The 12,602-nt window shown below is 38.0% G+C and overlaps 2 protein-coding genes across 2 annotated transcripts in view; one reads left to right on the forward strand and one right to left on the reverse strand.

Moving 5' to 3' along the window:
* Positions 1–1,287: 1,287 nt before the first annotated feature.
* LOC121412764 (RING finger protein 150-like) overlaps positions 1,288–12,602 on the forward strand; it is a 60,348-nt gene continuing 49,033 nt past the window's right edge. Inside the window, exons 1-2 of the mRNA XM_041605531.1 lie at positions 1,288–1,420; positions 10,720–11,188. Of these exons, the coding sequence (XP_041461465.1) occupies positions 10,750–11,188 (439 nt within the window). The 5' untranslated portion in view covers positions 1,288–1,420; positions 10,720–10,749. The remainder of the gene's footprint in view (positions 1,421–10,719; positions 11,189–12,602) is intronic.
* LOC121412752 lies at positions 2,884–6,460 on the reverse strand. Its single transcript, XM_041605520.1, has 2 exons — positions 5,398–6,460; positions 2,884–5,108 (listed from the first exon to the last, which is right to left on the reverse strand). Exon 2 carries the CDS (start codon positions 5,007–5,009, stop codon positions 3,549–3,551), a length of 1,461 nt encoding a protein of 486 aa, XP_041461454.1. The 5' UTR covers positions 5,010–5,108; positions 5,398–6,460; the 3' UTR covers positions 2,884–3,548.

Below are 12,602 nucleotides of genomic sequence, written 5' to 3' on the forward strand. Positions count from 1 at the left end.
TCAGTTTCGCATAAGAATATTGCAATATGGGAGAATTAAAACAATGATTTTTTAGTGGATCTAACCCCTTTTGCAACCAAACCCTTCAGAATAACTAATTTGTTAAAAGGGGTTAGGTCCATTTTTCATGATTTTTTTTTTGTTTTCTGTCTCTAAACCTCTAATTTTTTTATTACTCTGATGATACCAAAGAAAATTTGAAATTCAAATAAAAACGTGATTGAAAGTGGCAAAGAAAAATCTTTTTTTTGTTAATAAAGAGAGATTGGATTAATTTCAGTTTACTTGCAAAATAAGGGGTAAGGTCCTGGGGTGAGAGCCACAATGATAATTTAAAAAAAAATATGTAGAAAAAAATGAAGTCAGGGAGTTTTTTTAATACCCGATTTTATGTTCACATGATAGGGTGGTATATATTGACAATTTAGTTTCTTATAAGAATATTGCAATAAGTGAGAATAAAAAACATGTTTTTTTTTCTCGGAATGGTCAAAAGTGGACCTAACCCCTTTTGCAACTAAACTCTTCAAATACAGCAAATAGATAAATGCCTTATAACTATGCAAACAAAGCCAGTGATTTTAATCCATGTATATACATAATCATTGTATTCTCTCATTCTGTATAATTATGTCCATATCTTTTGTAATGTTTACTTGAATTTTACTCCCGCGGATTTTGCTGTTATTATTTTGTGAATTTCCTTTTGTACAGCGAGAATCGACAAGTATATACAATTATCTATTTAACGGACACAATAAAGGAAATAAGATGAAAAATGAAACACACAATGTTTTTTTTCTTTACACCAAACAAAACAAACAACAAAACAAACTATATATAACAGGGCCGTCACCAGCTTTTTTCTAGGGGGGTGCTTTTTATGAAAAAAAACACAAAAACACAAAAAACAACGTATTAACTCAATTTCATGCAGTTATATAGCCCGCCGGCCAGAATGGATATAGAAAGTACATACTGGTCAACATGCCTATTGTTCCTCAATGCAGTTTCGGTGTCTGTGAAGGATACTGGCTTACCCCCCCCTTTTTTTTTTTTTTTTTTTTGGTTCTGAAGGGGGGTGCGTTCGCACCCTCCGCACCCCCCCTGGCGACGGCCCTGTATAATTAATCGAAGGTGACTGTTTGTGTGTACTATATTAGCACTACAAGATTAGCAAAATGACGTTGACGCTGAACAATCAGCAGCACGGACCGTATATTTTTTAGAACTGGCGCAAGCTATCGGTGGTGTTACAACGAAAATTGGGTATCAGCGAATTGCTAGTGTAATGCAATGGGTTTTTTTTTAGTGTCGAAAATAATAACAAAGTTCCTCGCTGAGATCAAATGAGCAGACAATTTTCAGATTTTTTTTTTTATATGGGAACATATCAGCCATACAACGAAATATAAATTTGGTAAGATTGCATTCTTCGATATCTTTCATATTCATCGTTTATTTAATCATACTGTCTGTACTGAAAACATATTTTGATAACATATCGAAATTAAAAATGCAAGCTTACCGCTACCGACCGTCTACTTCTACACTGCGCTGAGATGATTGATGCAGTGCATGCATGTTTTGGCTCAAGACAAGTCATGTTCGTGTTAGACAGCTGGCAGCCGTCTGTTACGAGGAGTTTTTTAACATTTTTTTAAAAATTTCTCCTCGTAGAGTCGTACACAGACGGCTCGCTATCGTGCAGCCACCATTAGCCGACTTGCAATGCAAAATCCCCCTGTCGGGGCTTTTCAATTTTTGTCTTTAATGAATAAAAATTTCGAAAAATATAGCGACCTAAATGCAAATTTATATTCCCTCTTGGCATCAATTGCCAAAAAACAGAGAAAAATTAAGTTAAAAGGAACAAAAACAGTGACTTACCTCGGCTGTCGCGCAAATTCACTTCCCCGTTTTATCCGATCTTAACTTAAGTACATAAACATATGGCCATGACTGGAGTCCCCTGTACAGATCGCGCTAGAAGTAGAACTTCGGTCTCTGTATTTGGTGAGTGAAGCCAACAAGTTCAGCTGAACAACCAACAAAACAGAGACCTAAGCTTTTGGTCTAGTTCGTGTTGGCTCCACTCGATTTTCGGTTCAGTAGTAGGTCTACTGGATCATATTACCGAATAAGCTTTTTCGATATATGGTAGTATATCGTATTGCCGGACACCTTTATTTCAATGCTTTAAAAAGGGCATTTAGAGATAATAAATTCGAGAAAAAAATGCACTAGCTATTCCAAATATTATGAAAATTATGAATATGATGAAATTCTTAGATATTTACCGGCCGATTTTTTCGTACCGCACTTGCCGCATACCCCTCCACGAAAAACAATTATTTTCGTGCGTGACAAATTGCATCATGATTCCGGACGCGCGCCCTCTATGGGATGCAACATTATATCAAACATGTTGACGAGACGGCGTCGGGTGACGAGATGGGTGACGATCGGGTGACGATTTTCTTGTTCAATGATTTAAAAGGGAAGTGGTGTTTTTTTTTCTTCATATAGCATATAAGATGCAAATTTTCTGAATTTTTCTCTTATTTTCAATATTGAATCTGATCAGATGTTGAAAATAAATTTGTGTTTGCTGATTAATATCGACATCGTTCCATTCATATGTTTACAAAATTTGTATGCGATAATTATCATTCTTGAGTGATCATTAAACATAAATTTTATCATGATTAAGTGATTTATCAATAAACAAATATTGACTCATCCTCTCAATCAATTATCAATCAAATATCCATTCAATCAATCTACAATTCAATCAATCAATCATTCGTTCAATCAATCAATCAACAATTCAATCATTCCATGCAGCCAATCAATCAATCAATCAATCGCTCAATCAATCAATCAAATATCCTTTCAATTAATTAATGATTCAATCAATCAAACAGCCAATAAATCAATCACAAACTCCATCTCAACACTAGTTTTGACGGTAGAGAAACATGCAATAGAGACAAAATGTTCAGTTTTACTGAAGGCTTCTATAAGAAGCATTTTATATTCACGTTTTTTCTTTTTCTTTTTCCTTTTCTTTTTCCATTTTTTCGTTTGCACATGAATAAAACTTAAATGAAATAATATTATAAATGCACATAAGACATAAACATGAAATAATTACAGCTCGTATATCTTTCAATTAACAACATAAATGAGATGACTGGAATGTTCTGGCAAATAGAATACTGAGGGTAACAAAGATATTCAATAATTACAAAAATGATAGGAAGATAACAATAACAATATCAATAATGATAACAATTATGACAATGAGGATGAGCAATATTTAAAGTAATTATTCATAACAATACAAATCATAATACGAGTACAATCGGTATTTATTGATATATCTAGAACCTAACAATAAATAATAATTGAGGATAAGACGGTTGCATTTTGTTGAAGAGAATAAACTTTAAATAGTCACAAATATTGACATCAAACAAATATGTTTCAAGAAAGAGAATACAGCAAAATATAGTGAAATGTGGAACGGAGACATTTGAAAAACTTTAACTCTCATCGCAGCATGGGCAGTCAAAGGACTTGGGTGCTCTGAACCAGCGACAGCAGTACCGCAGATGGACCCAGTGATTGCAGTGGTCACACTTTACCCAATCAAGGATGAAGACGTGGGTTCTGTCCACTTGTTTGGGTACACTTGCTTGACAAACACAGCAGTTTGAAGATTCATCATCCTCCTCGAGTTCATCCTCACTCTGTGCGTCTTCGCGGAAGACGAGCTTCCGTCGCGTTTGTGACGAATCATTCATACCAGATGTGCCTGGGATTTCTGACTGGGGAGGGGCGGCAGTGGGTGTAGCAAAGTCATTTGGACTCTCTGGCATAAGGTTTTTGTCCTTCTTCTTGCATTTCCCTTTCTTTGGAGGTTGAATCTCTTCCGGAGCTTGGAAAGTATCATCATCATCAGGATCAACACCATTTGCCTCAAGTATTTTGTGGTAGACATCTGTTTCTGTGATAGCTACACCGGCAGGCTGAAACTTCCGCTTCCTTGTGATGGCAGAATCCTCGCTTGGGGGAGTTGGTCGTCGATCGATCAGGAATGCAGCTGCCTCTGAATCGGATGTAGTGTCCCTAGTTAGGCCTACCTCAGGTTTACTTGATGGATTGACAAGGCTGGCTGGACAACACATTTCCTCTGCATTAATCTTGTCAGGATGGAATGGGTGAATTCCTGTTGCCCGGAATCCAGCTTGCAAGTTAGACTTGTTCACGGTTCGTAGATAGGATTCTCCAATCAACTTGGTGAGGAGGTCCCTCGTTATCACCTTGCCAGGATGTTCACGGAGATACCTACTACAGGTGACATTGTAGTAAGACTTGAGCGGGCTAAATACACCTACATCCAAGGGCTGGAGAAAGTGGCTGGTGTGTGCCGGGAGAAGAAACAAGACGATGTTGTGTTCTCGTGCATGTTTGATCACGTTGATGGGCACATGTGATGTATGTCCGTCATAAATCAAGATGACCTTTTCTCCCTTCTCTCTTCTGGCATCAACAAAGGGCGTGAAATGACTCTTGAAGAAGTCCTCAAAGATGGTTGAGTTACTCCACCCACTGTCGCTCATTTGCACTCTTGTTCCTGGAATTGCACCGTCTTTGAACTTGTCCAGGTTTTTCTTCCCTTTGAAAACAAGGAAAGGTGGGATGCATTCCCCAGCTGCATTGCCGCAAGCTATCAAAGTTGTCAAGGAAGAACGTGGAGTGACTATGAATTGCGGCCTAGTTAGTGTCTTCCTTGCCACAATCTTGACGGGCTTGTGTTCACAATTAAACCCGACTTCGTCGACGTTGTAAATTCTCTCTCCTTTGCCCTCCAAGTCGTATTTCTTTAGAATGACGCTGAGTTCATTAAAGTAACTTGTAACCAAATGGGGCTTTGAAGCTTTGGCACGTGCCATGCTAAGTGACTGCGGCTTCACCAATCGAAGGGAGGGCCATCGCTTCATAAATGACAGAAGCCAGTTGAATGTGAGCAGTCGCTTGTCTGGGGATCGATGGAGAAGACGGCCAAGGTGATTGGCAAGGTCACTTCCTAGGCGAATAACCTGTAATTGTGATAGGGAATATAAAAATGATAAGAGATTGTTAACAATAATAACATTGTGCAAACCCTAAATTCTACTCTAATGCAATGCACTGTAAGTCCCCTCATTGGTTTGGTTTATCATCAGCTTCAATAAACTTGACTTAATTCAACAGCAGTCTAAATAGATAAGAATATATTTCTATATTCTAAATTATGATTAAACTTCATGACGCTTCATGATAACGATGATACCGTGGCAATGATCCTTTTTTGGGGGGGGGGCAAGAATGTAATAAATTTTCACTCACATCTCTTCTCGAGAGACCATAGCCATGGTCTGCCAAATAATTGATGTGATCGACGAGCTCCTGCTCTTCATCATGGCTGAGGATCGGCGCCGGTCCTGTATTCGTGGGGTTGACACCATATTTCTCTCTGACTCGATCATGGAGTGTTGACCTAGGAATTCCACACTGAAAAGCTGCAGATCTTATTGATGAGCCTTCGTTCACGAGGTGAAGAGCAGTTTCAAAGTTGACTGCAGAGTAGTCATGATGTCGACCTCGACTAGGACGAGACTGCCGAAACGTTTTCTTAGGAACCGGCTATAATTAGAAAGATGAATAGCATGCTATTAGTCATTTCTCTCATGTCTTTTATTAGTCATGACGTAGTGATTAATTAACTTGACATATTTAATCAAAAGATCAATAGATAAGGATTATGGATAAACGGATGACTTGTTCCAATTCTCATCAGTGTGTCGTGTTTTTTTTTGTTATAATTTCTAGGATTCATTAGTGTCTTGTTAAAAAAAAACACATCCTTCTTTCTCATTGTCAACCTTTATTTGTGTGATTTAAATCTTTTGAAAGATAATTGCTTCAACTTAACACTTTTTGATAATCATAGACACTCTATAGATTAATATTCTCGTCATTCATTATTGTGCTCTTTGTTTGTTATCACACGTGTCGTTCGTATTCTCTTTCGCCGTCTGTTGGAAAATCGACGAATGTCGCACAATCATACGTAAGTGCACTAGAATCACCACACATACCCACAATACACCGCACGTCAACATTCGGAGCAGACGAAAGATCGAATACGGCAAAACCAGGCTCGTTTTTCGTCAGAAAATATATCAATTGTGAATGAAAACGGTATGCAGTATGAAATTTTTAGCATTTTCTGTCATTTTATCGATAAATAAGGTGAAACTTACATTTTTTCGCCTCATTTCTGCTGTCTTGTTCCATGTATCGATCTGTGGAATTCAGCTGGGTAGTCCAACGCGTACAAAATTACTGTAGTACGCGATAATATGCGCGTCCGGAATCATGATACTGTCCGGTGATACAATGTGTAGCTATACCGATATTAGTAATACCGTTCGGTATGAAAGTCATACCGGTTTGGATACCGCCGTTGAAATTTCAATACCGAAATACCGTCATACCAAAAGTTGAAAATATCATACCGGTATTTTCTTCTGTATTGTCGTTTATGGGTATTTTTACAGTAAAATTAAGCCAAAACAATAAGTTCTTTGGCTCTCTCAACGTATTTAATGAAATCAGAATCCAATAATCTAACCTCGAAATGAATACATCGCCCCTTAACTACTGTCTGAGCTCCGTTAGCCGCTGCATAAGGCCTCGGCTCCACTGCTATGATACTGGGGTGCATGTTGGCTCAGCTCCATGCACTCGTACAAAGCTACAGTAAACAACGAAGTCGACCGAGATGGAGAGCATTTCATGAAGAGTTTTTTTCAGTGGTTTCAACAACAGATTTGCTTTCCGCCAATCACATGCGAGGGTTTCCTAGCTTGTAACATCCCTCTACACAAACAAAATCACTGACAAAACTCTTTTTGAAACACCCCTAGCCTGCCTTTTGACCACGTGGTGTATTGCGGGCTTCAACAAAGCATCAACCTTGGCTTGGGGCGTTGACAGACAAACCACAGGATTAACACTTTTTTTTCTTTATGCTCTTTTTTTTTTCTCGGACTGCTCTTAACTTGTATGGGAATGTCCACTAAGTTTTTTTTTTTTGGGGGGGGGGTGCTGTGCATTGACAGACAAACCACAGGGATTAACACTTTTTTTCTTTATTCATTGTTTTTTCTGGACTGCTCTTGACTTGTTTCAATTATGACAAGTTTACTTTTATACTATAAGCATGCTACAAAAATCGTCTGACCCCCCCCCAAAAAAAAAAAAAAAAATAATGATAATGAATAAATAAATACATAAAGAAAAAAATAATACATTAATGAATAAATAAATTAAATATGAAAATAAAAAAGACAGAAAATGTTGATAACATTAACAGGAAAAAAAATGTTACGCCATCCCTCTTTGTTTATTTTGATCTGTGATGTGATCGTAAATGGAAGAAAGTGGCTGAGAATATTTGTGTGATTTGTGATGGGTGTTGTATCCGTTTTGTGCATGTGCGGTCATGAATAAAATAAAATAAACTATTGGATTGATTGTAATTTAAATTTATGATGGTCTCATGGCGTGATAAGATGTTGATCAACTAAAATTTGGCATGTGTGAAAGATGAAATTGACAAAAAAAGAGGGGAAGATCGAGATTCGGAGAAGAGGAGGATGTTGATTGTTCGTGGTAAGAGAGGGGTGGTGACGGGGAGAGAATGGGCCGATGGGAAAGAGAGAGTGAAGAATTAAGGGGCTGGGGAGATAAAGGAAAACAAAAGCAAGAAAAAATGAGTGAGAAAGAGGCAGCCGGGGGATAAGAAGTTTAGGGGGAGGGTTTTACTTTTAGACAATGTGGAGATTCACAAGAGGGGGGGGGGGGGGGTTCAACACAATGGACATTTATAAGAAAAGTTATTTACGAGACGTCAAAATTTGAGGTCAGCAAACTTTGAACCTTCGACGAACACGTGTTGATGTGAGTGGTAAACAAAAGGGGCGAATCCAAATGTGAATGAGTGGGGCCAGATCGGTGAAGGGAAAATCACACATATATCCTAGTCCTAGACAGTTTTAGCAGGGAATTTTGGTGCTTGGAAGTTAGGGCATGTACACACGTTTAGCAAAGTAATACCCTTTTCATAAACCTATCCTCCAATTAGCCGCCTAAGAGTAATGCGGATAATTCAATAAAAATTGCGTTCATAAACTCCGAAAATAAGCCGCATTATTTTTACGAGCGCCCGTCCTGAAAAAGGGGGATAATCGCCATGACAACTGGACACGCCCCCTCCGATGCGGTTGTGTTGGAAAAGGGTGACCTTGTGACCGCACCATGGCAATTATCCGCATAATTTGGAAATGCGTTCATAAACTCAAAATCTTGTCCCGATGCTGCTATTATGCGGATAATAGCAGCATCAGAGTAATGCGGATAACTCTTGTCCTCCAATTTTACGACCAAATTATGCTGCTATTAGCCGCCTAATTCATTTTAATGGGGTTTATGAAAGGGGTATCAGTAGCAGTGAGTTTGCGGTGTAGCATTTGGCAACTTGACTTGTTCATTTCGTACCATGTGCTTGCTGAGATAATTTTGCACACATGCACAGGTAATTCACAGCTCTCGCTGGGGAGAGAGCATGATCGTATAACTTTTGGCAAAGAAAGAGAAAGTTTTTGTCAATGAGAATGGACCATGCTGAGCATTCCTCAGCTGACCACAAACATCACTCATTATCGGTGGCCATATCAGGGCTAAACAAACATTGGACACTGTTTGCACAATAAATTGGGAATTTACTCGGTATTAGTCGGTATACCGGTATTGAAGCTATTAGTAATACCGGTATTGAAAATATCAATACCGAAAAAGCTTATTACCGAACACTTCATGAATTCAATCATATCAAACACATTATTCTCATAAAATTCATCAGACTTTCACCATAATATAAATACACAATTACCTACAAAAAACGGTATGGTACGGTATGTAAAAATTTTGCCAAAATCTATTTTCTTTTTTTACGATATTTGCTTCCAATCGGACCCCTGGCTCTTCGCATGTGAAATATTTTGGTCACTTGAAAAAGGGATCATATTACCGAACGTGTGTTTTCTATTGGAAAAATTGAGAAAGCAACAAAGTCACCGATGAGATATTTTGACATAGGCCTACCGTATTTCATTTTTAGAATATTAAAATAAGACTTTGAAAATATCTATTCAAGTTCCCTTTGGTTTGGAAGGATGTTGTATTAAGTTTTGAGCGTGTGCAGAGATGCCAAGTTCAAAGACCAGCTACATGTATGTGTGAGATTTTCTGTGAATCTGAGTGAGATCACAGACATTGTGTACAATGTGGGGATAGGCTGTGATAGTTGCGTGAGACAGAGATTTGAGGGGATGAACAAGAGTCCAAAATGCTTGAGTCTCACGCATAATGCGTGAGACTTGGTAGCTCTGCGTGTGAAATTATTTTCTGACGCGGACAATGCGCCTGTTCGGTAATACGAGGCCGGTCGATAATACAATCACTCACTATAAGTGCAGGCTCCACTCCACTTCAATACCGCTACACTACACTCCACCTACCCAAATATAAACCTTGCTCATTAAATGAGTACTACTACCCAAACTTCGGGACTGTGAACTCGTTCGGATACTCCAAAGGTTACTCCTAGAGGCAAAGGTGGGATAAAAAAGTTATTTATTGTAAAAATTATAGAAAAAAATAAATTAAACGAGAAAGAAAAATAGCTTAATTTCTTACTCTATACCCTTATTTCACTCTGTGTCCATTCTCCGGTTATCCTCAAAATTAGTGATTTTGGGCAAGTATCTAATTCCTAATTCCTCACACGTACGGTATTAATTATTCACGGCCTATTTCAAAACATCGCATGCGATCGGTCGCAGGTCAAACAGCATAAATATTATATTGGATGGCTCAGAAAATACAAGAAATATTCTAGAGTTTGGGAAAATTTTCTACTATTCATGCAAAGCTTTAGATAAGAAATCAAGTAGAAAATTTTAAGGTAATTGTATCAGATTCAGGTTAAAATGCCATATAATCAGTTTGAAAACTTGTTTGAAGACCTCTGCTCTAAATTACTCTGCTCGCAAAATGGCGATTCCATGATGTTGGTAGGGAAGTTCAGATTTCTCAGAACAGATGCAAAAGGGAACAAAATTTGCTGATGTTTTGTCAATTTTTTTCACAATTGCAGAAGTTGTTTTAAGAAAGTTACCAAACTGAGTGTTTTGGGGTTGCACTTCCTGATGGTGATATCAGTTTTTCAAGATATTGTGATATTTTACCATGTGCAAAGTAAGGTAAGGCTGCCGATTAAGCTATGATCTTGACAGCCTAAATACATCTTCAGATTGTTATTCGCTTTCAATGGATATTCAGAAAAATTCTAGTTTAATTATTTTTGTCTTCATATTATACAATTTTACTAAAAATAGGAATTATGTATTCTCTCCCCTGTATACTTCTAAACATTCTGTAAAATTGATAATTATTTTTGTTTCTGGTGGTCATTTCAGAAGTTGTCATGATCTGTAGGCTGGAGTCACTGGAAAGATACAATGTACAATGTATGTAGATAATCCTCATCAAACAGATTCATCTAATTGTCTTTATTGTCATTTTATATCATTCTACACGCAGATACGCCAAGGATATCATTTTGTTACAACCATGAGGATTCTACCCCCATCCATCCAAGACCTGCCTAATTTCTTACACCACCTATGGATCATATGTTTTCTTCTACCGCCCTCATGGGGTCAGAACTACGACCTCTACAGCCAGTCGGACACCTGGACAACAGCCATCCTTATCCTTACCTACAAACACCCAGTCTCGAAAAACCTCACGACAGAGAAAGAAGAAAATGGCCGCTTTGCAACAGGGACTATCAAAGAAGCCAAAGGCATTCTGCTGCGACCGTCTCGTAATGTCTATGGATGTGTCTCACTGCCGAAGAGTCAAATACCAAAGCAACCATGGATTGCACTGGTAGAATACGGAAACTGCACACCAGAGGTGAAAATGACATTAGCAGAAGAAGGAAATGCTTCAGCTTTACTAATGATAAATGCTCCAGAGGTTGATGCTTCTTCAGTAGATTTTAAAGGTAGGTACTTAAATATGTACTCTTTTAGGGACAGTGATTTTCCGCGATCGCGGAAAACGGACGGAATTCACGGAAAAGGCCTTTTGAAACGGAAAGTGGCATTTCAAACGGAAAATCACGGAAAACGTATTTTCCCTCAAAATACACAGAATAGCAACAGAAATTACTCCAAAATAACAACAAAATGAGAATATTAAATGGCCACAAAACCCCAGAAAACACGATCTCACTTCGCTACAATCATGACAATTCACACATCGTGATTGCTCTCGACATCAGCACACTCGATAGTACCCCGCGATCGTACCCGGCCGGCCGGGTTGAGCTTCACATCGCTTCAGATCGCTCAACTGCACGGTCGTGTGTTGCTGCCCTCTACGTTAGAAGATGTAACAGCACGATATCGTGGTCTTAAAATCCAAGATGGCGGATTGGCGAAAGTCGTTGACTGATGATAACGATGTCCAAAAAACCCCAAAATTATCGATGAAATTTAATTTCACCGTAAAATAATGCTAATTATGTGAAAGGTGAGGATGTATGCATGCTAAATCAGTTTGAAAAATCATTTAATACACCAGCATAGATCCGATTAGAACGGATTCTATTGTGTTGTTGGTACAGTAGCAGATACAAATTTTGGCCAGTGCGAGTGTATGCGCTTTGATTTTGCTATTCAATGTGTAAACGGAATTGTCACTTTTCCGTGTGTACAACGTCTATGGGGAAACGGAATTTCCGTTTTCTGACGTGCTGAAACGGAATTTGTGATTTTCTGAAACGGAAAAGGCCATTTTTTGAAACGGAAAATCACTGTCCCTACTCTTTTATAAATTGTAGAGAATTCCAACTGTACTAAAACAATCAAAAGGTTTTTTCTTATATTATATATGTGTTTTATTAAATCTACCGGTAATCAAATTTGTAATCATTACCATCATTCAGTGAAACATTGATATTGATAATAATCACAGATCATAGATTTCTAATGAGTCTACACCTTTATAATACTTATTAACATGTCTTTTTGTATTTCCAAATTGCCTCAAACCTAAAATGAAATTGCTCTATGGAATTCCTGCTGATTCCAACTTGGAGAATTATGATTTTACTCTTTTGTTTACATGTGTGTATGAATTAGATACAAAATTCAAGATTAATTTGAGGCTGAATTTCGTAGGTTTTATTTTGCTTCATTGAGCTGAGCAGACATCACAATTGTTACTGTACCCAAGGCTCGACATTAGCGGTGGCCCGGGGCCACCAAAAATTCATCTCGGGCAACCATTATTGAAGAAATGTTAAGTTTTGGTGGCCCGAATCGGGCAACCAATAATTTTCAAAGTAGGGCAATTTTTCTCCCGATTTTGCATGCATTTATCAACCTTCTACAGTTAAAATTGCAAGCCAATTC

The sequence above is a fragment of the Lytechinus variegatus genome, chromosome 1 (genome assembly GCF_018143015.1).
Source record: "Lytechinus variegatus isolate NC3 chromosome 1, Lvar_3.0, whole genome shotgun sequence".
NCBI lineage: Eukaryota > Metazoa > Echinodermata > Echinoidea > Temnopleuroida > Toxopneustidae > Lytechinus > Lytechinus variegatus.

What these genes read in the sequence shown, in the direction of transcription:
- LOC121412752 (XM_041605520.1), bottom strand. Translation starts at nt 5,009, where the DNA reads ATGAAGCGATGGCCCTCCCTTCGATTGGTGAAGCCGCAGTCACTTAGC.